The sequence below is a fragment of the Plectropomus leopardus genome, chromosome 20 (assembly GCF_026936395.1).
Source record: "Plectropomus leopardus strain MGB_pleo_1.0 chromosome 20, ASM2693639v1, whole genome shotgun sequence".
Taxonomy (NCBI): Eukaryota; Metazoa; Chordata; class Actinopteri; order Perciformes; family Serranidae; genus Plectropomus; species Plectropomus leopardus.
The window spans coordinates 15,253,727-15,277,982 of NC_142195.1; the positions used below are offsets into that span (position 1 = coordinate 15,253,727).

The window sequence follows — 24,256 nt, forward strand, 5'->3', positions numbered from 1 at the left end:
ATTGTGCCATCTTGTCCAGCAGAGCTCACACATCATATACTGTCATGGTATCTTCAATCATAAGATCCTGGCTACAGCAGTCAAAAACAGATGAATCAGATATTTTACTTGGCTCACTCTGTCATTGAAACACAATTCAGTTAAAGAGCCAAAGTGAATTGAACCCAACACCAACCTGGAAAGTTTTTACTTGAACTGGACTTATCATTTTCCTGCTGATGGGGAATTTAGATTGTGTGTCCTGCAGTTTGTGTGTTCATTCATGTTGGTGTTTACATGAGTGGGATGAGGAAATGAGCTTGTCTGGTGTCTGCAGCCAATGGATGTAGCTTCCCTTTCTTTTTAATTTCAGGTTGAGGTCAGTATCAGTATCATATATACTCACTGCATCTTTGCCTAATATGGCACAGATGGCCCAGTGTGACCCTCAAAAAGAGGCCCTGATCAAAACAATAATAATGGGTTTGGGACAGTAGCTATGGTCAGATGATTTAAATTTGTCCACAGTCATAATTTTTCTGTAGACTGCTAATACAGTGGTAACTATCCCTTTAACATTGGGTGTATTAGCCCAATGCGATCAATGTTGCAAATCAATAGGCAGGGCAGACAACGCTATGGCATTATTGCATTTTAATATGATTTTTGCATCAATGTGAGGAACTACTCTGATTTTTTAATAAGCTTTAAATGCTCAGTAATATGATATAAAATCACATAAACCATAATATAGAAATGTATCCATGAAGTCAGAGGATGGACAATAAAAACATGAACACCCTTTAATGCAATTCAGTGTAACAACATCACAAGCCACAGCCAGAGATACTTGAATTAAAACCTCAGTTAAATCCAAGCATTGTGGTCTCAGCCATATACAAAATTATAATTTGCCTTATTCCCATAAAATAAGTACCGTCTTGACAAATCAACTTGCACAGGGTTTACAGTGTAAGTGACATCAAATCGCTAGCTTAGCACACTATACACTTTACAACTTAATAATAAAAGAATGTACCATGTATGCATGGGCAGATTATGAGAAAATGGACCACTAGGCACAGATATATACAAAGGGCACCAAATCCACAAGATACACAGACTTTGTGGTAGTTTGGGCTTTGTTATTTTATTGTTTTGTGCCTCTTTGTGGTTGTTGTGCATCCTGGTTTGTGTCACTCCGTTGTGATATCATGGGGTGGTTGCACAAAAATGCAACATATTTAAGTGTCCCTGTTCACTTTCTGTGGTGTAATTGTAATAATTTATTGGATGGGACCTTGATTAATTTGACCTGGGGCTCATCAACTGTAATTATCATGTGTTAATCAGCCTCTAAGGAGTTTACAATAATGTGACTAAGAAACTTTCCATGAAAATATTCCAAATTTGTATTTGATTTAATATAAGTTGGAAACAACCATACACCTTGCATGTGGGAGTGGAGAAAACGTGTGTAGGTGTTGGCGTTGTGCGTCTTAATGTATAGGCCACTGTGACTTTAAAGGGGTGTTGGTTCGCTGAGAGGTAACAGACAGGTTTAATTCAGTCCCCCAGAGCACATCGCACATCTCGGAGCATCTCTGCCCTTTTTTTCCAGTGCTGTCTTTGCTGCCTGCAAGAAGACATCCTCCAAGATTGCGTGTCAGCCGCTACACCCTTCCCGGAGCGATGGGAGGTACAGCCGCGGTTATTATTTTCGTGTCGTGAGTGTGTCATCGTTTATTTCCCACAGTGGCAATCTGATCAGCATATTCATGATGTTTTCTCCCGTGACAGAGGCCGAGACGCGCCAGAAACTGCTGCGCAATGTGAAGAAAGAGGTTCGTTGCATTTTTTCTTTTAATAATTTCTTTCTCGCTCATCACAGTTTATGTTTACTGGCGCTGAACGCTTGGCCAATGTGTGTGTGTGTGTGTGTGTGTGTGTGTGTTTGTGTGTGTGTGTGTGGACATCGTTCATCGGGGTTTGAGCCACGACTACGCCAAAGGCCTATTTATCATAAAAATGAGCATCTATATGTCATAAAAACATCGGATGCAATTAGGCTCCGGGAAAATTGTGTTTTTTTTGTCTGCTGTTAGATTGGCGTAAAATGATGGTGACGATGATAGTGATGATGATGATGATGATGGTGGTGGTGATGATGATGATGACGATAATAATACAGATGATGCTGGTGAGGATGGTAATTTTATATCGGGGTTGGAAAAAAACTACACATTCAAGAAACTATGTATTAATTCATTTATTTTTATGCAAAACCTTTTGTTTAATATCCTGGAATAGCCTCCCTCCCTCTCTCTCTAAAGAAATCATGGTAAAACTGACATCCCTACCATCTTATTATCCTAAACTTAAAGGTGTGACCTTGGCATCTCTTTCATGGCATTTCAGTGTTCAATTAAAAGCAAAAAAATCCAACCCAAACTGGATGATTTACTACTGAATTATGAGCCATTTGGATATTAATCTACATGTAAATTATTAGGGAGCACACCTCAGACTTTTACAAGTGACTCCATGACTCCCCAGGGAGGGAGAACAGGATGTTTTATTCATTGCTGAGAAAGACCCGTGCTTCCAGTCTTATCGAGTCCGTGCTCCCCCTCACCTGTGACTCATTGCCTCTCAAACATCCATGACTCTTGTGCTATATCCTGCAGCAAGGAGGGGCAGTGCCATGATGTATAGATATTTAAAAAGCAGCATATAACAAAAATAAGTAGTAGTATTTCAGTTTTTGTTTCCAGTTGACCAAGCTGCTTTTCAGGTTCTTTATCCATGAGAAAAACAGGGTCATAAACAATTTTTTGATCTGTAGACATTTCATCTTTAATTTTTTTGACTCTGGATTGTTATAATGCATGACAATCACCGCTGCACCCAGCTTTGTTTTGGCAAGGTGTTGGAAATATCATTGAGTCCAAACTGAAAGATTTCTGCACACTTACATCACTGCAGTGTTTCACTTCACTCTGAACTATCAGACCTTCATCAAAGTATATAAAAGAGGGTAGAAAATGATCAGAATTTATGACAGCGACGTTAAACTACAATATTTTCTCATTCTGTTGACATACAGCACAGAATATCGTATTAAATTCAGTAAATTTTACAGTTCAACGTTGCTTATCAACACACAAAAACTTTGTAGAAAATTACATTTCCTAAATTGTTAGGGTTTACAAGTAATATACATTTGATTGAATGAGTAAATATGTTGATCCAACAAGCAATACCTGTTTCAGTAATATGCAAGCTTCTAAAATTGCATTCATCAGTGATGATGATGATGATGATAATGATGAGGATGGTGGGAGTGACAACAAGCTGGTTAAAAAGACGTTATCTCAGTTTTGAAACTACAAATGTATACGAGAATGCTTGTGTTAAAAAACATGGCATTAAGACTTGTGCATTTACATGACAGGTGGATTTGAGGGTACTCTGTCATTTTGAGCTGCAAACACTTAATTTCCTGCACTCTGGCGAATTTTTATGCACAAATCTGTGCCTTTGATTTATGGTGGAAATGTTTTTAATTTCAGCAAAACAAAAGACCTCCCCTACTTCATTTTTTTTTATTGGGGGATACAAATGCACATGTTCTAAATACTGAGGCGAACATGTCCCCCACGCTCCCACTGAAATCTACACATGTGGTCGTTGTAGGTGTCTAAGACCAAATTCCCTCAAATCATCAAGAAAAAATAGAATAAATAAATAAACTTGAGGGATATCTTTAATGCTCAAGTTGAAGTTATGAGATGAAAAAAGCAAACAAAAGACTTGCATGCATGTGTTATAGTTTTAAAAGAGTCCAAAGTTTGTAGTGCTTGCCAGACGTTAATTAGTAAGCCAGACAGATGTGTTTATGCATAAAAGAGTTATTTGCACTATATGTTTTCCTAATGAATGTGTTGTGGGACTATACCACTCCATCATTTCTCATCATAACCTCCTGTAACTTATTCCCCTCATTGCTTCCTGTTGTGTTTCTTATTTTGACTCCCTGTAACCTTATGTAACTGTGTCAGACTGATTTAGTCTTGTCTCACCATGTTCCTTTCTCTCATAGGTGAAACAAATTATGGAGGAGGCAGTAACGAGAAAATTTGTGCACGCAGACAGCAGCCACATTATATCCTTCTGCGGTAAATGTTTTGTTCTGATTGCACTGAACACTAAGATATCTTTCTCGAGCAGGGTTTTACAAAATTCAGCGTGTATGCTCAAGGCCTTTTCCATTAGCTTTAATGTTCTACATTAGGCTACAGAAGAGGGGGCTATAAAGAGGGAGAGAGTAGACAGTAAGTAAATAAGAGAGAAGGAGTAATTTTTGGCATCATTTTGTTTTTTCATCATAGAAAAATGTGTGTTTTTTTGGCCTTTTGTGTCTAATTTCAAAGGTTATAGCACTAGACATCTCATATCAAATAGTAAAGGCCACGGTGGTTGTTGACATGTGCAGTGTAGATAGTTAACATGAGTTTGTGTCAAGCCGTCACCTCATATGAGTTCATTCCCATAGTGCAAACTGTTCCTTTCCAGTCTGTTTAAGCAAAGTGCAAAAAAATTTGTTTTCACAATGCTATTATCTATTCATATTTACTGAAGGTAAATGGATGGATATGTATTAAAGTAGACACCCTTTAAAGGTGTTGATACTAAGGAGTGAGGCATGTGTGATTCACATCCCTCATATCCTAGCAACAGTAGACACCGTTGGGCAGTCTATTGCTACTTGTGCCACCTGTGCTTGCTTTTAACCTGTTTTTTGTATAAAATATATTAAGGCTAGAGGCTTTCACAAATATGAAATTATACTGTGAACATGAGATAAAACAAAACACAGGTACAAATAAAAAGATTCCCCCTTAAGGAAACAAAAGCATGAGTACAACTGAAATGAAATTGAAAAAAAAAAGATCTAAATCAAATATTGACTAATACTCAGTGTTTGTGTGTGTAGCTGTAGTGGAGGCCTGCATGCTTCATGGGCTGAAGCGGCGTATTGCAGGCCTTTTGTGCAGTAACAAGGTCGCAGCCCTCTTCATGAAGGCGGCAAAAAGCTTTTCGCCTGCTGAGGAACTCTGCCACAAGGTCCAGGAGCTGGAACAGCTCATTGACAACAGGTGAGATGTTAACTTCCACCTGTGAGAGACCAGTGACATAAAATCATTATGTTCATTCTTTTTCTTCTACTCTCGTATATATCTCTCCTTTGTGTTCTAATTTTATGTGCTATAATGCATCTTAATGCCTTGTCCTGTCCTTTCCTATTTGTCTGTTGCATTGTAACAACCTATACAGATGCCTCATCTGTCGGGTTTCTTTTTCTTTTTTTTAGCAAGCAGAACAATTCTTCACTGAGTAATGACCGCAGTCGGCAATCCAAGCTGGCCAACCTCCCTCCTCAGGCACTGAAACACCTGTGGATCCGGACTGCTCTGATGGAAAAGCTCCTAGACAAGATTGTCTTGTACTTGGTGGAAAACAGCAGGTATTGCTATACATAATTCAGTGTGTATAAGCTACTGGCTATAGCAGATTATGTCCTCCATCCAATACCATAATTTTACAGTGAGTAGTTTTCTGTAAGAATCAATTCAAAAATTGATTGTTTCAGCTTTTATATTAATGCTCACATTTTAGGCCAGCATCCCATATTATATGCTTGCAGCCATGACATGCAAACAGGAAGTTGGGTACTTATTCAAACATTTATTTAAGACTCGGAAAATCAAATGAGGGAGACCCTCATTTTCAGAGATGCAGAGCATGAACAAAGACTTAAAAAACAGTCATCAAGCAAACTTAAAATAAGCTACATAAACAGATCATCGATATGCAAACTAGTTCAAATAGAAAAAAAATCTTACAAAACAACAAACAATAATAACAATATGATAGCTAACAGTTAAAATACAGGATAATAAATATGCTATGAATAGATAAATAGTTCAAAGTATTTGCAGTCAATTAAAACAAGATCTGAATTAAGGCATTTAAACATATGGAATGGTGGCAAAGTGTCCAAGTTAGCATTTTTTTGCAGATTATTCTATGTATAAGGTGCATTGTAAGAGAATTACATCTGTCCTAGGTTAGTTCTGATAAAGAGAATATGGAGCAATGACCTATTCTGTGAGCGACTACCAAGAGTATGTGAGTTTAGAGATAAAAAACGTAAATGTTCTAAATGTCCTAATATTGTTTTCTGCAGTGCCTTCTATGAGAAAGAAGCCATGCTGATGGATCCTGTGGACGGACCAATTCTTGCATCTCTATTGGGTATTTATAAACTTCACTAACCCAGACATGGACCATACTAAACTCGCCTTACTGTACTAACTGTAAAGGTCTAGCATGTAGGATTTAGCAACATCTGTTGGTAGAAATGGTGTATAATCCATAACTGTTTTCATTAGTGTAAAATCACCTGAAAATAAGAACCTAAGAATGAGCTGTTTTTATCTATATACAAAGCAAGTCCTCTCCCACCGAGTCTGCCATGTTGTTTCTATAGTGGCCCAGGATGGACAAATCAAACACTGGCTCTAGATAGGCCTATCTGCATTTTCGCATCATCCAACATAGCTCTCCTAAGCCCTTGGCACTTGAAAGAAGTTTCGGTTCTGCAACATCCCTGCTAGATGCCACTAAATCCTACAAAGTAGACTTTTAGAACTTTCAAATATCTGAATTACTTTAATTGGATTAACTTTGTTTAACAGTTGGCCCATGCGCTTTGGAGTACACCAAAGTTAAGACTGCAGACCATTTCTGGACAGACCCGTCTGCTGACGAGCTTGTGCAACGGCATCGCATCCACAGCAGCCACTGTCGGCAGGATTCGCCCTCCAGACGACCTGCCTTGGTTAGATAGTGAAGGGTTTAATTGATTTGAATCAAATAATCATTGTTAAATAATAGAGTGTAATGCCTCTGATGTCTTCTTACCTGTGTCAGATCCAGAAGAGACAGTCCAGTGGTAGCATGGATGATCGCCCTCTCATGTGGGTTAGAGATTATGTTGAATCACTCCACCAAAACTCCAGAGCCACACTTCTCTTCGGAAAGAACAATGTCCTGGTGCAACCAGTGAGTGTTTGTCTTTATCAGTATATCTTTTAATAGTACAATCCTTTAAGAGAGGCTTGTTTACTTTCTGGGGAACTTGGGTGCATCTGTAAACCAATTAATTCTCACCTTATCTAAATAGTATTGCACACATATTGTGATTTGAAAGGTCTGACTTGTTTCTGCAGAGAGATGACATGGAGGCGATCCCAGGCTACCTTTCTCTACATCAAACTGCAGACCTCATGACACTGAAATGGACACCCAATCAGTTGATGAATGGCAATGTGGGGGAGCTAGATTCTGAGAAAAGGTTAGACCAATATAACCTAATAAAAACAAACTCTTGTTTTGGCACATTTGACTCAACGGCTCTTTTTCTCTTATCTTTCTTTCAGTGTATATTGGGATTATGCTATGACAATTCGTTTGGAGGAGATTGTGTATCTCCACTGTCATCAGCAAGGTACAGAAATCCAATTTCAATATCTTAAACACCAAGGTATGAGTTTTAAGAGTTTTTTTTTTAGTTGATATTTGTTATCTTACTTTCTCCAGTGAACAGTGGTGGTACAGTAGTTTTGGTCAGCCAGGATGGGATCCAGAGACCTCCTCTACATTTCCCCAAAGGAGGTCACCTCCTCCAGTTCCTCACCTGCCTGGAGACGGGCCTGCTACCTCATGGACAGCTGGACCCGCCGCTCTGGAATCAGAGAGGAAAGGTCAGCATGGACAGAGAATATCAAAATACCTTATTTTCAGTAATAGCTGCCCAAAGTCCCAGAGTTTTTGCCCCTCTGTGTTGCTGTCATTTTTTAGCCCAGGAGGTTGTCGCTTGGTATTTAAAGACTACAGTGAGCTAAAGAAGAACTGAAAAGAGACACAAAATGACTACAAGAGATGCAAAACTACCTCAAGGAGACACAAAACTACAAAAAGATGCAAAACAACTACAAAAAAAGAAGCAAAACCACCACAAAGTCTGCATGTCCTCCTTCAGTGTTGGATCCTTTTGCATATCTGTGCCGAGGGGCCCATTTTCCCCATATTCTGCCCATACATTAACCTACAACTATGACCTATTGTAACCATTCTCTCCATTCACAGGGAAAGGTTTTCCCCAAACTACGAAAGAGGAGTCCACATGGCTCATGTGACTCTGTATCTGATAAAGAAGATGATGAAGCGACCGATTATGTGTTTCGGATCCTCTTTCCTGGCAATCAGATGGAGTTCAGTGAGTGTCCTTAATCTTCCTGCTCTGCCTCCCTGAGCTAATCTAATAAAACATCATCAGAGATTACATAGACGATTGCATTGCTCTCTTAATACTGATTTACAGATTAGACAATTTCACTTTAGATAAATCTGTTTTCCTCTATGCATATATTCAGTGTACATCCCTCTAATAAATTTCTCTCCAATGTTCAACTGCTTTATGTGGTATCTTTTTCCTGTCTTCATACCTATGTGTCCATTTCACATTATAGTCCCATCAACAATGAGCAGACAATGTATGGGCATACAAAATTTGTCAGCCTCATCTCCACCCTCTCACTTGGTTTATTTTTTCCATGTTAAATAAAAAAACATTCTTATTATTTCCATAAGTGCTCTTTTATGTTTACATCTATTTTCATCTGGTTTTACTAAATGATGATGTTAGTAGCAATGTTATAATAATATGGGCTTTTATACTGTTCAGTGGCCCTGGAGCTGATGGACCAGGGTGTGAACATGTGGCAACCGACGCCCAGAAAGTCCTCGTGCTCCTCCTGCTCACAGAATGGATCCTCTGATGGCTCTCTGCCTAATGGCTGTAATCAGGAAAGGTAAGTATTTCCTACAGGACAGGTGCAAATAAAAATTCTGATTAATCTTGTGAACTAAATTTGATATTTTCCTTTTCTGCCAGGGCTCCATTAAAGCTCCTTTGTGACACCATGAAGTACCAGATCATCTCCCGTGCTTTCTATGGATGTGAGTACAAACAGCTGTCGGTTAACTTTGATATGCTAGGCAACCATTTTATTCCAGTGAAAACAATAGCTCTTCACACTATGTTTATCTATCCTCTTCAGGGCTTGCATACTGCCGTCATCTGTCCACAGTTCGCACCCACCTTTCTGCCCTGGTCAACACCACTATAGTTGACCCTGGTGTGCCCTGTAATGCCCGAGGAGGCCTCTCTGTGGAGGTCTGGGGCCGATTCCTCAAGGACAGCTCTGTAAGATTCACACCAAAACACCAGGTCATGAGATATATTTTAGTTTTAATTCATGGTATGTATCAGTCTAGATTGTTTTGGTGTGAGATGCCGAATGTTTGAGATATAGGCCGTAGAGATGTCTGCCTTCACTAGAATTAATGTAACTAGGTGGAACTTGGCTTGTGGTGCTCAAAGTGGCAAAAAAACATTTTTTAATGTAATTTATACCAGACTTAATCTTGTTCAGGCATATGAGGAAGAGGAGATACACAGGCTTGTGTATTTTGGTGGTGTGGATCCTTCACTACGCAAAGAGGTCTGGCCCTTCCTGTTGGGACACTACCAGTTCAACATGACTGAGAAATGCCGGCTAGAGGTACCTCTATGTGCTGTCAGACACATGTGCATTATGGGGTATGTTGCAGTCTTTGTTTACACAGTGTTCCTGTTTCAGATTGACGAGCAGATGAAGATCATGTATGAGCAAACTATGAAGGAGTGGCAGGGTTGTGAGGCCATTGTCCGACAGAGGGAGAGAGAGAAACACGCTGAGGCCCTGGCCAGATGTTCATCCGGAGCCAGTGTGGAAAGAGGACCGGTGCAGCGGGACTCCACCATCAGTACAGATGCAAGTTTGACCTTTTGACATCAAATGTACTGCGTTATGTAACCATTATCACAATAGACAAATCATGAAAGAGAAGTGCTTATAGCATTATGAGGACATTGCTATGCATGCTGGCTGACAACTGTGCTTTTTGTCTCTTGTGTGACGCTTTTTCTCCATTGCAGTCTTCTCTAAGTATCAGCTCAGATCAACAAAATGTCAACTCACAGAGTGATTCCAGCAGCAGCAGCAGCAGCGCACAGGTAGTTCCTCATGACCACAAACATCACAAGAGCAGTGGGTTTTTTTGTCATGTAATAAGTGTTTTATTGGTCATAAAAACTGATGGCACCAGATGAAAAGTCAGAGCAATGATTACAATTTATCCTGACGTTGGAAATCAGTCTAAGAACTTATTGTATGACTGAAATTTTCCAGCAGTAGTGTAAAGTATGTCTGATTTAATTGGCATGCAAAACCACTGGTGCAATCTTTTAACATTTGTCCATTTTAGAGGGTACAAAGTATATTCCATGCTGACCACTTTTCTTTGATTACCAGGTGTTTGGATCAGTTGAGGCAGTGGATCAGATTGAGACTGAGCCCAGGGCCGAAGAAGGAGAAGTGCAGCACAGCAGTCCAGTGACGGACATCAAGAGTGGCACTGTAGACGCTCTGCAGCTTCCTTCCAGTACCCCGTCCTCCCCTGTTCTGTCAGATCAACGTCCAGATTCAGAAAACAGCCCTCTTGTGACAGAATCAGCTGCTGGATCCGCAACCCCGCCACCGTCAGAGGAAGCACCAGAAGTCTTACATGAGAAAACTACAAGTGGATCTCAGCCAGGAGGAGTGGATGTAACAGACTCTGTAGCCAAGGATGAGGTTTCAGAGACAAAGATGGAGACCGTCTCAAAGGGCGAGATGGTCAAGGACTGTGGAATCAGTAAGCCACGAGAAACATCTGAATCAGAAGAAAAACCTGACCTAAAAGAAATGGATACAATAAATGAGCAATCGGCGGATTTAAAAGTAGTAGACACAAATATGAATTTAAGAAGTGAAAGCACTAATGTTTTAAAACTAGAAAGAGAGATTCATAATGAATATTTCCAAGCGCCTCCACTCGGGCAGACCTTGACTTTTCAAGCACACAAGAGCAAAGGTCTGGAAGTGGAGCAATTATGTCAACCTGCAGCAGAAAAAGATACAAATCCAGAGAGTGAAAAGAAGCCAGAGGTTTCTGAAAAACTTGAAACAACTTCAGAAAAATCCCAAATTACGAAGGCAGAGTCAGAGAGAAAGGATGCTGGAGAAACAGTATGTGACTTGGCTGAGACCAAAAAAGCTGCAGAAATCCCATTTGAGAAACCTGGTTCAAACTCACCTGTCAGACAGGTGCTGAATGCTCTTCAGTCAGCATCAAGAGGCAGCCTCTCACTATCGTCTCGGCAATCTCCGGACACAGCAGATTCAGACGACTCTCCTTCTGCACTGGAAATGGAGGACATTCCTGCAGGGACATGCGTGACATCTGAGGATATTAAAGCCAGGCCTTTGGCATGTCTTGCTGCACCTCCTCTCTCCCTTGCGCAACGACAGAAAATGGCAGAGGACCTTGCTCTAGATCACCATCTGGACACAGCCTGTAACACCAGTCCTGAGGGCACCGACCTGGGCCTTTCTGAAGAGGAGCCTGAGATGGAAAATGTGCTCACTGAACAAGAGTGTGCAGAGGTGGGAGGGAACACCAAACATGATGAATCCTCTGAAGAGCAAACCTATTCTGTAAGCGTCACACATGACATACAGATATAGTTCTTTTGATCATAAGCATGCAGTAACAGAATTCTCTTTAATTTTCAGCAAGAAACACTGGACATGTACTTGATCAATTTACATCGCATTGACAAAGACGTCAGACGTTGTGACAGAGCATATTGGTACTTCACTCCTGAGAACCTGGAAAAGCTGCGTAACATCATGTGCAGGTGAATGTGCCATCATGGTAAATGTCTCTGATGTTTGTCTCAAACTAGGATATACTGAAATCTAAAACATCTTTGCAGCTACGTGTGGCAGCATCTGGACACAGGTTACGTCCAGGGCATGTGTGATCTGCTGGCTCCCTTGCTGGTTATTCTGGATGATGGTCAGTGACACATTACCACAAACTATCAGTGTACTTTTTTTGCCTAAATGCATTTAAAAATGCATATCAATGGCTAAATAAGTCACTTTGTAAATGTCTATGTTTCCCAGAGGTCATGGCGTTTAGCTGCTTTACTGAACTGATGAAAAGGATGAACCAGAATTTTCCTCACGGAGGTGCCATGGACTCTCACTTTGCTAACATGCGTTCTCTGATCCAGGTATGTACATATATGTGCAGCAACACACTCGTGCATGCATAGATATACAAAAAAACTCCAGCATAATGATGACATTTTGGTTTTATACTGACAGATCCTGGACTCTGAGCTGTTTGAACTGATGCAGCAAAATGGAGACTACACTCACTTTTACTTCTGTTATCGTTGGTTTCTACTCGACTTCAAAAGAGGTGATGGGAAATGCTGGCATCGTGACTTTGCTTGAATTACACCTGAACGTGAATTCAAAGTAATGTGATATTAAATGTAATCTGACTTATTTCTGGTTTTTTTGCACAGAAATGGTTTATGATGACGTGTTCTCTGTGTGGGAAACAATCTGGGCAGCCAAGTACACGTCCTCTGAGCACTTTGTGCTCTTCATTGCTCTGGCGCTTGTCGAGATGTATAGAGATATCATCCTAGAAAATAACATGGACTTTACAGACATCATCAAGTTCTTTAATGGTAAGATGAGAGATTAGAGATCAATGGTAAGATCAGAGAATTACAAATGCTACAATATGGTGGAAATAGTGTTTCTAATTACCGCAGGTTAATAATGATTGCATTAGATTAACATACAAGTTTAATAATCAGTGGAAGTAAAGAAAACCAGTTCATTGAGATGATATTTCACATAATGATGGATGCTTTCAAAGTAAACCTTCGTTCACTCAGTCTTAAAGGTCTAGTGTGTAGGATTTTGGGGAATATATGGGCAGAAATATAACATAATATAATTAGTTGTTTAGATCTACATAGGGAGTGGGTCCTTGTCTATGGAGTCTGCCATGTTTCTAAAGTAGCCCACGATTTTTAAACCAAACGCTGGCTTTAGATGGGGCCACATGTCCGCTATCTTATTTAGCAGGCCCTTTGCGATGAGCCTAACAGCTTCAGAAAAACACTGAATTTAATAGACTGCTTTATTTGATGTTTTTACCGGTTTAAATAAAAAAATAAAAATTACTAAGCAATTTTACCTCTTTCAAGTCAATGACTTCCGTATTATCTCCTCAGAAATGGCAGAGCGACACAATGTCCCGCAGGTCCTGATGATGGCTCGAGACTTGGTCAACAAAGTGCAGACGCTCATAGAAAACAAGTGATGCTGCTGTTGTGCTGCTGCTCCCACGTTTCTTTGTGCTAAATTGTTGCGAGATACCGACACAACCACATAAAAGTCATTCAAGAAGAATGGGAATCGATGTTAATGCAATGCAGTGATTGGTAAGTACTGAAAAGACAACTGGCCATTAAATCTGGTCATAATTGTATAAGATAGTTGTGTAACAACTTCTTTCCAGTTGCTCCTCTCTATATTCAGGAGATGCAATTTTTGCCAGTAAATTTGTTTTCAAAGTGTTATTGTTCACCTAGTGAATGTACCCTTGTTCAAAGTGCTTCAGGATGTTATTTATTTTGCCTTAAATTGAGCTATTTTTTCAGGGATACAGCAACCAAATCCTTCACTGTATTGTTGATCTATTATTTTTTTTCAGTTAGACCTGCCATACATGTTGTGATACACTTAAATATGTTTGAAGTATTTATTTATTTTCCTGAAACTGTAGCTACCATGATTGAACATCTTGTGATGCACTTGAATATATTTTCAGTAACAATATCTGGTATTGTTAGATGATTTGGTTTTGTAAGAGGTACATTAGAGGAGGTTGTGTACATGTAGCATGTGTGGTTTGCTTCTAAATAGCCATTTTGAGGACCACTTTCTGGCTTCTCTGAGGCTTGATGGTCCTCGTTCTGTGTTTGCCTCTGATGCACTCAAGCTTGCAGGATATCCAGACCGAACCTGTGAACTCTGTACGTGATTGCACATAGTTTGCATATACAGTATCGCCCTCTGGTACCTAGTTCACTACACTGTTCTCTCTCTATCTCTGACCTCCTCTATGCATCGATTAGCGTTTATTTCTGTGCACACTGGTTCTTGCTACTGGTTCAAATGGTTAATGTAAACCATTCAAAGCTTTCATCTCACCTTAAATGACACCATGCTGCTCAGGCTGTAGAATTCAGCTTCAGACATAAAGACAGTACAGTGCTCACAGATTCATCTTCTTCCTTGCAGCTGCTGTGATGGTTAACTTTGAGCTAGTGGTAAACTTGAAGGGGTGTGCAGTGAAGGCTGCACACTTACTTTGCACTTCTCTTTTTCACTTTCACCTTCAGAGCAGTTTCATGCCTCTGTCTCGCCCTGCTGATCTCGGTTGCCTTTTTTTAAAACACACTCCAGTTTTGTGTGCCCAAACTTTTAGCAGCAATTATATTTCCTGGAATAACAGTGCATTTCTTTTTGCGATTAACTCAAGATCCCAATGTTTATACCTGTAGAAAAGGAGGTCTGCTGGCTTATCACTTAACCTCTCATTCAGCCAGTATCACGTTTGTGGATTCACTTTAACTTCCTTGTTCGTTATAAAGCAAGTATGACCCAAAACCCTCGATATTCATTATCTCCTTCCAGGGCCATAGGTTTTGTTTCAGTTTTGAGCATAATTTCCTGCATTTTGTCAGCTGCTACGTTCTTGTCTTTATTGAGAAATGCACATGTTCTAAATATTGAGCGGAGAATCAAACAGAAGATCCACATACTGTATTAAATGCTACCAGTAAATTTGAATTGTGCAGCCTTGCTTATTCCTTAATATTGAGGGGGACATGTCCCCTGCGCCCCCCCACCATCCCCTGGAATCTGCCAATTCCTCCTTTACAGATTAATCTGAAAGACAGCAGTGAACTTGTGTTCAGCCTGCTGAATTTTGTTTTTATCTTAAATGGTCACCAGATTTACAACTGCACACCTCTTCACATACAAGTTTCCGTTAATTGTACTGTGTTACAGTGCTGCTTGGACTTTCAGAACTTCAGCTACTTAAAAATGTTGATCTTTTTGAAGCCCTTGTCAGGTCTTCGCATTCTAACAAGCACCAGAAGGTCAAGTTATTACACTTCAAGGGTCATTTCAGCGGTAGCTAGACAGTGGTATGAAGCCATGCAGATAATTGTGTACATTAAAGTTTTCATCTGCTTATCCACGACAATGGAGCTGAATGGAATTTTTCTTGTTTAGTAAAAATAAACATTTAACAGCAACATGTCTTTCCAGAATCAATTTCCTGGAGACTCTGATGTCATTAGTTTAAAATGGTTTAATAAAATTAAATCGGGCCTAATAAGGTCCGTGAGTCGGATTCGTTCTTGAAATTCCATAAGATCTCAGCTGATAAATACAAAACTATCTACATGGCTAGATACCAGCATAATTATGTCAGAAAACATGATTTATTGGTGCCACTCACAGTTGCAAAAACAGCCAAAACACACTCATGTTTGGTCCACTGTGGCTTAAAAACCAGTGTTTTGATATCACCGCTGATGTGTCTCCATATGGTCTTCTAAAACATGCCTGAGTATTGCTGTTTGTGTATTGCTGTGTTTGTTGTCAGAAGATTTATTGTCAACAATGTGTTAAAAGAAATTGTATAACTAAGCTAGTACATATTTATTAAATGCAATACGGTGTCTGTACATGGGCTTTATCGGATTATAATGGACAGAGAGATAAAAGTATGCCATTGGAAATATATATATTTTTATTTTTTTTTCCTGTCTTCTCAAATGGTCACCTATTATGATTAATTTATTGCGTATTAAAAATATTATATTTTGCATCCCATGTGCCTCATGTATATTTTCAGCCTTGACATTTTCATGTGTTACTTAAAAATACACATGTGAAAGTTCGATGTCAGAATAAAGAGATTTTACATCCACGCAAGTTAAACAGGTAAGTAAAGCAAACACATTTGATTTGTTTACTCCCTACATATCTTTCAAGGACCACATTTTCCGTGGTTAGTACAGGTGACTTTGTTGTCCGCTTATGGTGTCTGTGGATTTATTTCAGTTCAATCTAAAAGCAACCCTCACATGCCAATGTTTGTTTCTTATCTTCATACTACTCATGCAGAGATCCCCTCCTGATGTAACTTTAATGGAGGAGCTGCAGGACAATATTCAGTCGTCATCCTGTGCAAAAAATGCACTCCAAAGTTCAGCTGAAGTTAAAAGGAGGCTTAAAAAATCCCTCTTTATCCCTTCACTGCAGCTATGAGTGAAAAAACAAAGAGGGAATCCGATGGCTTGATACTAGCTTTGGCTGAGCTGAACTCAACATTTTCAAGGCTCTTGTTGACTCATGCTGAGTCTTGGGTCAAAGTGGCACCATGGCTTCACCAGGACTGCACTTGAAGGCAGATTTCAAACTAGTGTCAAAAATTCAACGAACATGACAAAATTATAAGAATTTGTATATTTTACCTAGACAGCATAGAGATTTCTGAAATCAGTTTTAATAAATATTGACTGCTACATTAATTAGCAAATGTATGTTGAAATATGCGTTTCGCATTACCTGTGATAGTTTACATGGGAATAGGATTCAAAATATTTTCAAATTTTCTGTTTTTGTGATTCATTTATTAATTGTATCACATTACTTCTACTATGACACCAAAACAATTTGCAGTAGCTGTTCACACTAAGATTTTGATTATGTTTGCAATCAGTTAAATTAGTTTTGTTTTTGAATTAATTAATTTTCTTTTCTTTTTTCTTTTTTTTGAGTTTTAACATTCAGAAAGTTTCTGAAGTGCCAGCCCACAATGCGTGTTGAGGACGTTTGGCATAGGACCCATATGCAAAGTTTTGTTTATTTCCTGATTGGAAGAAGAAGAAAAGTACAACTAACATTATCTGTTTCAGGCCTCATGCATGCTTTTTCTACTTGATAAGTCAAAATGTCTGCTATGAAAAAGGCATATTCTACAGCTTACTAGATGTGCCAAGTTTTACAACAAGGACTGAATCGACCAGTAAAAGTTTTCATTTTATTGGTAAAGAAAAAAAACAAAACATTAGAGATGCATACAAATTATAGCCCACCTACAGGCCAACTCGGTCAGAGGTTCACACATTAAAAAATAATCCGACAGGTGAGGCTCACAGTAAACGTGTCACTACTCTAAAAAGGCTCACAAATTTTACATGTTTCGAATCAGAGTAGGATACTGATCAGATTCACAGGTTCTCAGATTGGCAAATACTTCATACTTAAAGCTACAGAAATGCGACACACAGAAAAAAAAATCTTGTCAAGAATTTCAGAAGCAGTAGGACTTTAAGTCTGGTGGCTGCAGAATTGTGTTATTTGTTTTTGACAATAAATGTAATTTCTGTCAAGGTTTGACATCACAACCCAGGATTTCTTTATAAAAGAAACCTCCAATATGTCAAATACAATTACTTTGCTGAAAAAGAAAATTCGGATTCCAGATAACACATATGGGTGTTTACAGAACAAAGAAAAAACATCCTTAAGGCTGTGGGGAGGAGCAGGGTGTTCGGGTGATCATGACTATGGAATGTATGTTGCAAGAAATAATGATGTTTCCTATGAGGAGGCCTGGGGTTAAAAAATAAAACAAAAATAAAAAGTAGAATTACAAAACATTTTCCCCAATACCTCTGTGAATGGCGATCCTTTCTACCGGTAATGACGCGGCGGTGGGCTATGGTGCTGTGGAGGGTGCCTCCTTGGGGGTGGACTATGGCGCGACATGGCATGGCGTGGAGGCGATTGGTAGCGAGGAGGGGGAGATCCTCTGTTATGGTAGGGAGGTGAATAGCGACCCCTGGATCTGGAGCGGGAACGCGACCGATTCCAGTTGGGAGTGCCCCTCTCTTCATAGACACGAATGTAAGCAGTCTCGCCCTAGAAAGACAAAAATGTTCACCATTTGCTCCTTTCACCAGTGCCAATCTTTTTGTCCTTGGGTGACGGAGGCGTGACCAACTCAACTCTCTCCTGACAGGCTACCGGTTAGGGTAAGCAATCAGAGGCAGAGTAGAGCGTGTCTTGCCTACGCCATCCTAAGAAAACAAAACCCGCTTCACTATCTGAAGGATAAGGGACAATTAAATCTCATCAGCGCTGGAACTCACTTGATGTGAACGGAACTCGGTCCGATCCAGTCTACGCAATGCGTACTCCATGTCCTCTCTACGGAGGAATTCAACCACGCCCTCTCCGTCACGCTGCACATCTGCAAAACAGACATCTCCTGCCTCGCGCATATGATCCTTAAGATCCTGCCAGCTCCCAGTTGGCGGTAACCCTGGAATGGGAATAAGATAAATGTGAATTTACTTCCTTCCTTATTATGTAATACTTTCAAATCATTGCAGGAAAAAGTTCATCCTTTGCCCAAATTTTAAACCCTTTTAAATTAAACAGCACTGTTACTAATAGATTTTAAGGGATTTTTATGAAGTATGTGCTAAACACTATTTGAAATTTAAAAGCTAAAAAGAAATTATTGGATCCGTTTCTTAGTGAACCCCAATATTTTAGACCACAATCCAGAAATCTGCTCTAGTATGACCGCTGAAGTCAGGTAACCATATAAACCTTAGACTTCAGGAGTCAAATCTACAGCTTGTTTAAACACGGGATAAATAAAGCATACAACAAATACATAACGATATACAATGACAAAATAACACCTACCAGTCACTATAGTCGAGGTTTGGGATTATTCAGCCAACATGAATGGCTCCAGTTTACTGTTTCGGTTTTCATGACTTAAGGAGCTGACTTGACCTTTTCCACTTAGTCCCCTTGACCTCCAGTCCGCCATGTGTACGATTAATGACGTCCTCTACTATAACTCTTGTCCCTTGTTTTGTTTTTTATGACTGTAAAGCACTTTGATCAACTGCAGTTGTTTTAAATGTGCTCTACAAATAAAGTTTAACTTCACTTGACGACCATGACGAAGAGGAACATATCTGTCTATGACTCATGATGTCCTTTACTAGTCCACTTGTCCTCCAGTCCTCCTTGAGAGAGAGAGAAACATATCTGCCTACGACTTGTGGCATTGTTTACTAGTCCCCTTGTCCTCCAGTCCGCCATGAAAGGGAGAGACATGTGCCTGCGACTCACAACGTCCTCTCCTAGTTCCCCAGTCCAACATAAGGGAGAGAAACATATCTGCCTACAACTCATGACATCCTTTTCTAGTCCACTTGTCCTCCAGTCCACCATGAGAAGGAGAAACGTGCCCCTACGACTCGTGACATCCTCTACCAGTCCCCTTGCCCCTTGTCCGCCATGAAGGAGAGAAACATATCTGTCTACGACTGATGACATCCTTTAGTAGTTCCCTTGTCCTTCAGTCCGCCACGAGAGAGAGAAACGGGTCTGTCTATGGTTCATGACGTCCTCTACTAGTCCACTTGTCCTCCAGTATGCCATGAAGGAGAGAAAAATACCTGCCTATGACTCATGGCATCCCTTACTTATCCCCTTGTCCTCCAGTCCGCCATGACAAAGACACATAAGTGCCCACGACTCATGACGTCCTTTACTAATCCCCTTGCCCTTTGTCTTCCAATCCGTCATGAAGAAGAGAAACATATCTGCCTACGAATCATGGTGTCCTTTCCTATTTCCCTTTTCCTCCAATCAGCCATGACAGAAAAACATAAGTGCCTACGACTCATGATGTCCTCTGCTAGTCCCTTTGCCCCTTGTCCTCCAGTCCGCCATAGAGGAGAGAAACATATCTGCCTACAACTCATGATGTCCTTTACTAGTCCCCTTGTCCTCCAGGCTTCCATGAGAGAGAGAGAGAGAGAGAAACATGGCTGCCTATGACTCTTACCAATCTCTTTGAGCTCCAGGATGCCGTGTAAGTGAGAGAAATATGAAGTGGCTATGACTCATGACGTCCACCTACCAGACACTATGACACGGAAATCAGATCTTCGAGTTGGGGGTCCAAATCTTCCCCTAGGTCCTCCTCCTCCACCACCGCCGCCCCCCATAGGACCAAATTTAGAACCAGAGGATCGAGGATACTCCACACGCAGCTTGGAGTCTCCATATCCATATCCATTCCTTCCATAGACGGCATCATCTGCATCCCTAAGAGAAGAGAGCAAAGAACCCCTTACCAAAGTACGCTTGATTCACTAGCGGACATTGACCTGGAAATGCCGTCTCCATCCATTTCCTGCTGCCAGTCACTGTAGACGGTATTATACCATAAAACTTAAGGTATCCACCAAGGGGAATTTGATTCAACTTGCCAAAGACCACCCCTAAAACTCACCGTGGGTCTTCAAAACGGACGAAGGCAAAAGGAATAGTGCCTCTATTGTTCTTCAATTCAATGTCACGGATTTTTCCATATTTGTAGAAGAGATCCTCAATGTCTCTCTCCTGGACATCCACAGGAAGATTCCCAACATAGATCCGGCCATCCGACATGGTGGTGGAGTGAGCTGAACTGCTGACACAGAATGAGGGCACCTGTGGACGTTAGTCTGTTTGCACTATTAAAGGCTGTAAATTGATCAGTGTGCTCCAGTCCTTTCTTCTGCCTTAAGATCACTTCTTGCTGTCACATAGAGCTGAAGAAGTAGTCCTTATCCTAATCCTAGTTCCAATCCGAAACTTAGTCCATACGCCTCCAATCCCTTAATTTAGACAAAAATAAAACCAGGGATGCAGACATGATAGAAGTAAATGATGAGTTCAAGACAAATGGCACAGGCCCTTGGATCCAAGCCTGAAAGCTTTAAAACTTGGGGGTAATGAATGTCAAACAACCTTAATAAATATTTACAGCATTATACTGCGTGAAATTGTGCACAGTGTGGAGAAAATCTGCTGGCAAAATAAACCTTGACACTTTCACCTGCCTAAATACACTTAGCTTCCTTCCATAGATCTGTGTGTGTGTGTTTGTGTGTGTGTGTGTCCGTGTGTTTGGACATCGATATGTACAGATGGGTTATGAATTAACGGAAAAACTCATGTCCCATAGCTTGTCAGCTGAATTGAGATCTGATGACTGAAAAGACCATAGCAAATGATTTACATTGTTTCCATACTCATTAACCCTGTGTGTCCCATTTGGACGCATCTACATTCATTGTAGTACTAGTGAAGGAGTTATATTTTATTTTTCTTTCTTGCAGACCCCATTTACAAAATGTACAATGCAATGCAACATCAAACTGCAGCCTAACTAAGAGTGGGGGGGGGGGTCGAAACAGCATAGTATCGCAATACTTTTGTGTGGCAATATCGTATCAATACACCAATGCCAAGCGTCTATGTTTTCTATTAAATAAATGATTTATATAACAAACACAAATTAAATTAATTGATCATGGGACCTCTGCCGATCCCCACCTCAAAGCCTAACATGTAACTACAGATTTTACTCAACACACCACTGATATTGTCCTTAACAAATTCAGATTTTAACAATAATAAATTTCAGAGCTGATCTTTGAAATTGCAATACAATTTGCAGGTGTTTTTAATTTTTCTGGACAATTTAATGTAGTGAACATTGGGAACATTTTTAATATTGATGTAAATTGTGGTAACCCTACAATGGCAATTCCCAATGATTCAACAACATTTCTCTTGTATAACCATTAGGCATGGGGGGAAATAATCAATACAGCATAGTATTGTGACATTTTTTAGTGTCAATATCACTTTTGATGGCATGGATGGCATTTATTGATTATTTTATTTTAGAAAACTCTAATACTACATATACAAATTAATCTTTTTCGTAGCGTACTAGAAACATAAAATCCATGTTTTTAACATAATAAAATAAGCTGCAATGAAAAAGTTGAAGTAAGATAAACAATGAAACTTGATCTTATTAGATACAGCAGATGCTGACAAAGTTTACCTTTAAGGACATGATTAGCAGTTTATAAAAAATATTAATTCACATTACATCTCAATATATATTTTACCACAATACTCATCATATAAAGATTTTAATCAACACACCACTTATAAAGTCCCTAATAAATTAAGAATTTAACCATAACAAATGTCAGAGCTGATTTGTGGATTCGCAATACAATTTGCAGGTGTTTTTATTTTTCTGAACAGATTATTATGGTAGATAACGGCTTAATTTATAGTAATAAAGTTAAATGAGGTAGAAGCGCGATGGCAATAGTTTGATTGAAGGGTATTTCCCTTATATAACCACAGACTAAAAATAACATTACGTTTCCTGTGCCCTGAAACTCACATATAATACAACCGTGGGTGAACCCACCAGAGCTGTTAGGTGTCTTTCCGCCAATAACTGAGTCTTTAACTGATTTTAATGATACCATAAGCGAAATCTTGAGAGATCATAGTAAACACAGTCGTTTTTCCAGTTGTATCAGGCAACAGGATGGTTGCCAAGCATTAACTGTTATGCCCTCGTATCACACGGTGTAGCTGAGGCTAACTATATTAGCCCGCAGCTGCCCTGCTAACTTTAGCTAGCCTTGGTTTCATACTTTAAAAACAGTTTATCCACCGTAACATTACACCCTTAATAAACAAGTGTGCAACAGAAATCAGTGCAATCAGAGGATTCAACTTCACATTTGTAGATTGAAAGTTAACGCCAACATAAGACATTTGGTAGTCCAGTGATTACAATAACAGATCAGTCTCTTTGTTGATAACGTAAGGTCAGCTAGTCAGGCTAACTAGCGTCCTTTCATGCTAACATGCTCCAATATTTCTCGTACTGGGAAATAGAGATAATTGTGTAGCGCACATTAAATGCATTCAGTAAACAAAACTTAAATCACCAAAAGTGTGATTACCTTGTAAACAAGTAAAGGTGCCTTCTTTAGCAGATTCAATGTTAATAGTGAACACGCTGTACTGCTTCCGTGTTAGTTAGCAACATTAGCAAGCAGCTCTGTCTCTTCTTCTACTTCATCTTTCCGGCAGACTGCAGTGAGGGTTGATGCATTGCTGCCTCCTACCGGAAAGAAAAGGAACATGTTACTGGCCTTTGGCATATTCCAACTCCCACTAATGCCAAAAACCAAGGAGATTTTCAGTTTATCCAAAAGAGTTGAACGTTGTAAAAACTGGAGACTATTCAGCATGTTATACCTCCCTCGTTTTAATGAGCCACCAGAGCAGTTGCTGCAGCATACTAATCACCCACCATAGCACCCACAGTAACTCTATTAGGTAAAAAAAAACAAGCAAACAAACAAACAAACAAACACTGATATTCCAATAGCATGTGGTGTATCTGCAGTGTCAGTGTCTCTATCAGTCAATGTAGCCTGTCAGTCATGACTTCATTTTATTATTATGCTTCCTCTCCACTTAAAATGCTTGACGCTTCATGCTCTTTTCATTTTTTTGCACAATCACATTTTCTCTCCCAATTCCCTCTGGTCTTTGACTTCGCCTCTGTGCTGGCTCCATCCTGTTCTGGTTGGTTCTCTAAAGTTTCACGGATGAGGTCTCTGGGTGGTTTGTTACGAAACCAATTACATAATACTTTCTTCAAGCCATTGCCACTCTGTGACAATTAGATGTGCTCTAATAAGGAAATGGGAATCTGCTCACTAAATCAAGAAATGCTCAATTCATAATGGCAATTACCAGTAAAAACTTAATTACATGTTTTTTTGAAATTATTACATTGCTAAATTGATTTAATAAGCATTTCCAAACAGCAAAAAACACACATCTGTATAAGGCAGGACAGTGTCACTTTTATGAGAACCACATGCTTATCATATACAAATATCGGGAGAAGGGTAACAGTCTGTGCCAGCTGAAAGATGCAACAAAAGATCAACTAGGATGGACAGAATTACAGGGGGAGACATACCGTGGACACCTACACTTACAACTCAGAGTGGAAATAATGCAATCCAATGCAAACCTGTGATAAAGGCTTTTTGTTAAAGATGTAGCCTAACGCTCATTTTTGCCTCCGGCTGGGTTAGATCAGTTCTCAACCTTTTTCGAACAAAGGGCCCATAAATAGATACTCATTAGGTCAGAGGCCCACATCTGATACGATTTTGTGTCAGGAACCT

At 39.7% G+C, this 24,256-nt stretch overlaps 2 protein-coding genes across 5 annotated transcripts; one reads left to right on the top strand and one right to left on the bottom strand.

Annotated features, from left to right (window-relative positions):
- Window positions 1-1,518: 1,518 nt before the first annotated feature.
- On the top strand, window positions 1,519-15,969 carry sgsm1b (small G protein signaling modulator 1b). Of its 2 annotated transcripts, XM_088070843.1 has the most exons (25): window positions 1,519-1,678; window positions 1,780-1,823; window positions 4,082-4,157; window positions 4,976-5,138; window positions 5,354-5,506; window positions 6,230-6,297; window positions 6,741-6,883; window positions 6,976-7,107; window positions 7,275-7,399; window positions 7,485-7,552; window positions 7,645-7,808; window positions 8,194-8,323; window positions 8,792-8,918; window positions 9,002-9,066; window positions 9,168-9,313; window positions 9,543-9,671; window positions 9,750-9,923; window positions 10,088-10,165; window positions 10,464-11,687; window positions 11,766-11,890; window positions 11,969-12,051; window positions 12,162-12,271; window positions 12,366-12,462; window positions 12,572-12,739; window positions 13,295-15,969. In XM_088070843.1, the coding sequence occupies exons 1-25, from the start codon at window positions 1,672-1,674 to the stop codon at window positions 13,381-13,383; spliced, it is 3,888 nt and encodes a 1,295-aa protein (XP_087926969.1). In that variant the 5' UTR covers window positions 1,519-1,671; the 3' UTR covers window positions 13,384-15,969. The 2 variants fall into 2 exon arrangements, with proteins under 2 accessions (XP_087926969.1, XP_042365869.2); XM_042509935.2 differs by lacking the exon at window positions 1,519-1,678 and having other exon boundaries at window positions 1,761-1,823.
- A 1,204-nt stretch (window positions 15,970-17,173) lies between these two features.
- Window positions 17,174-23,167, bottom strand: srsf9 (serine and arginine rich splicing factor 9). Of its 3 annotated transcripts, none has more exons than XM_042509627.2 (5): window positions 23,012-23,167; window positions 20,476-20,652; window positions 20,101-20,288; window positions 18,302-18,474; window positions 17,174-18,071 (listed from the first exon to the last, which is right to left on the bottom strand). In XM_042509627.2, exons 2-5 carry the CDS (start codon window positions 20,631-20,633, stop codon window positions 17,844-17,846), a joined length of 747 nt encoding a protein of 248 aa, XP_042365561.1. In that variant the 5' UTR covers window positions 20,634-20,652; window positions 23,012-23,167; the 3' UTR covers window positions 17,174-17,843. The 3 variants fall into 3 exon arrangements, with proteins under 3 accessions (XP_042365561.1, XP_042365563.1, XP_042365562.1); XM_042509629.2 differs by having other exon boundaries at window positions 20,476-20,655; window positions 23,012-23,162; XM_042509628.2 differs by having other exon boundaries at window positions 20,476-20,675; window positions 23,012-23,154.
- Between the last annotated feature and the right edge of the window lie 1,089 nt (window positions 23,168-24,256).

Coding starts and splice junctions, on each gene's coding strand:
- srsf9 (XM_042509627.2), bottom strand. CDS start 20,633: ATGTCGGATGGCCGGATCTATGTTGGGAATCTTCCTGTGGATGTCCAG. Junction 20,289..20,475: donor GTCCGTTTTGAAGACCCACG/GTGAGTTTTAGG, acceptor CTCTTCTCTTAG/GGATGCAGATGATGCCGTCT. Junction 18,072..18,301: donor CCGAGTTCCGTTCACATCAA/GTGAGTTCCAGC, acceptor TTGTCTTTCTAG/GGCGAGACTGCTTACATTCG.
- sgsm1b (XM_042509935.2), top strand. CDS start 1,761: ATGTTTTCTCCCGTGACAGAGGCCGAGACGCGCCAGAAACTGCTGCGC. Junction 11,688..11,765: donor CTGAAGAGCAAACCTATTCT/GTAAGCGTCACA, acceptor TTTAATTTTCAG/CAAGAAACACTGGACATGTA. Junction 12,740..13,294: donor CATCATCAAGTTCTTTAATG/GTAAGATGAGAG, acceptor TTATCTCCTCAG/AAATGGCAGAGCGACACAAT.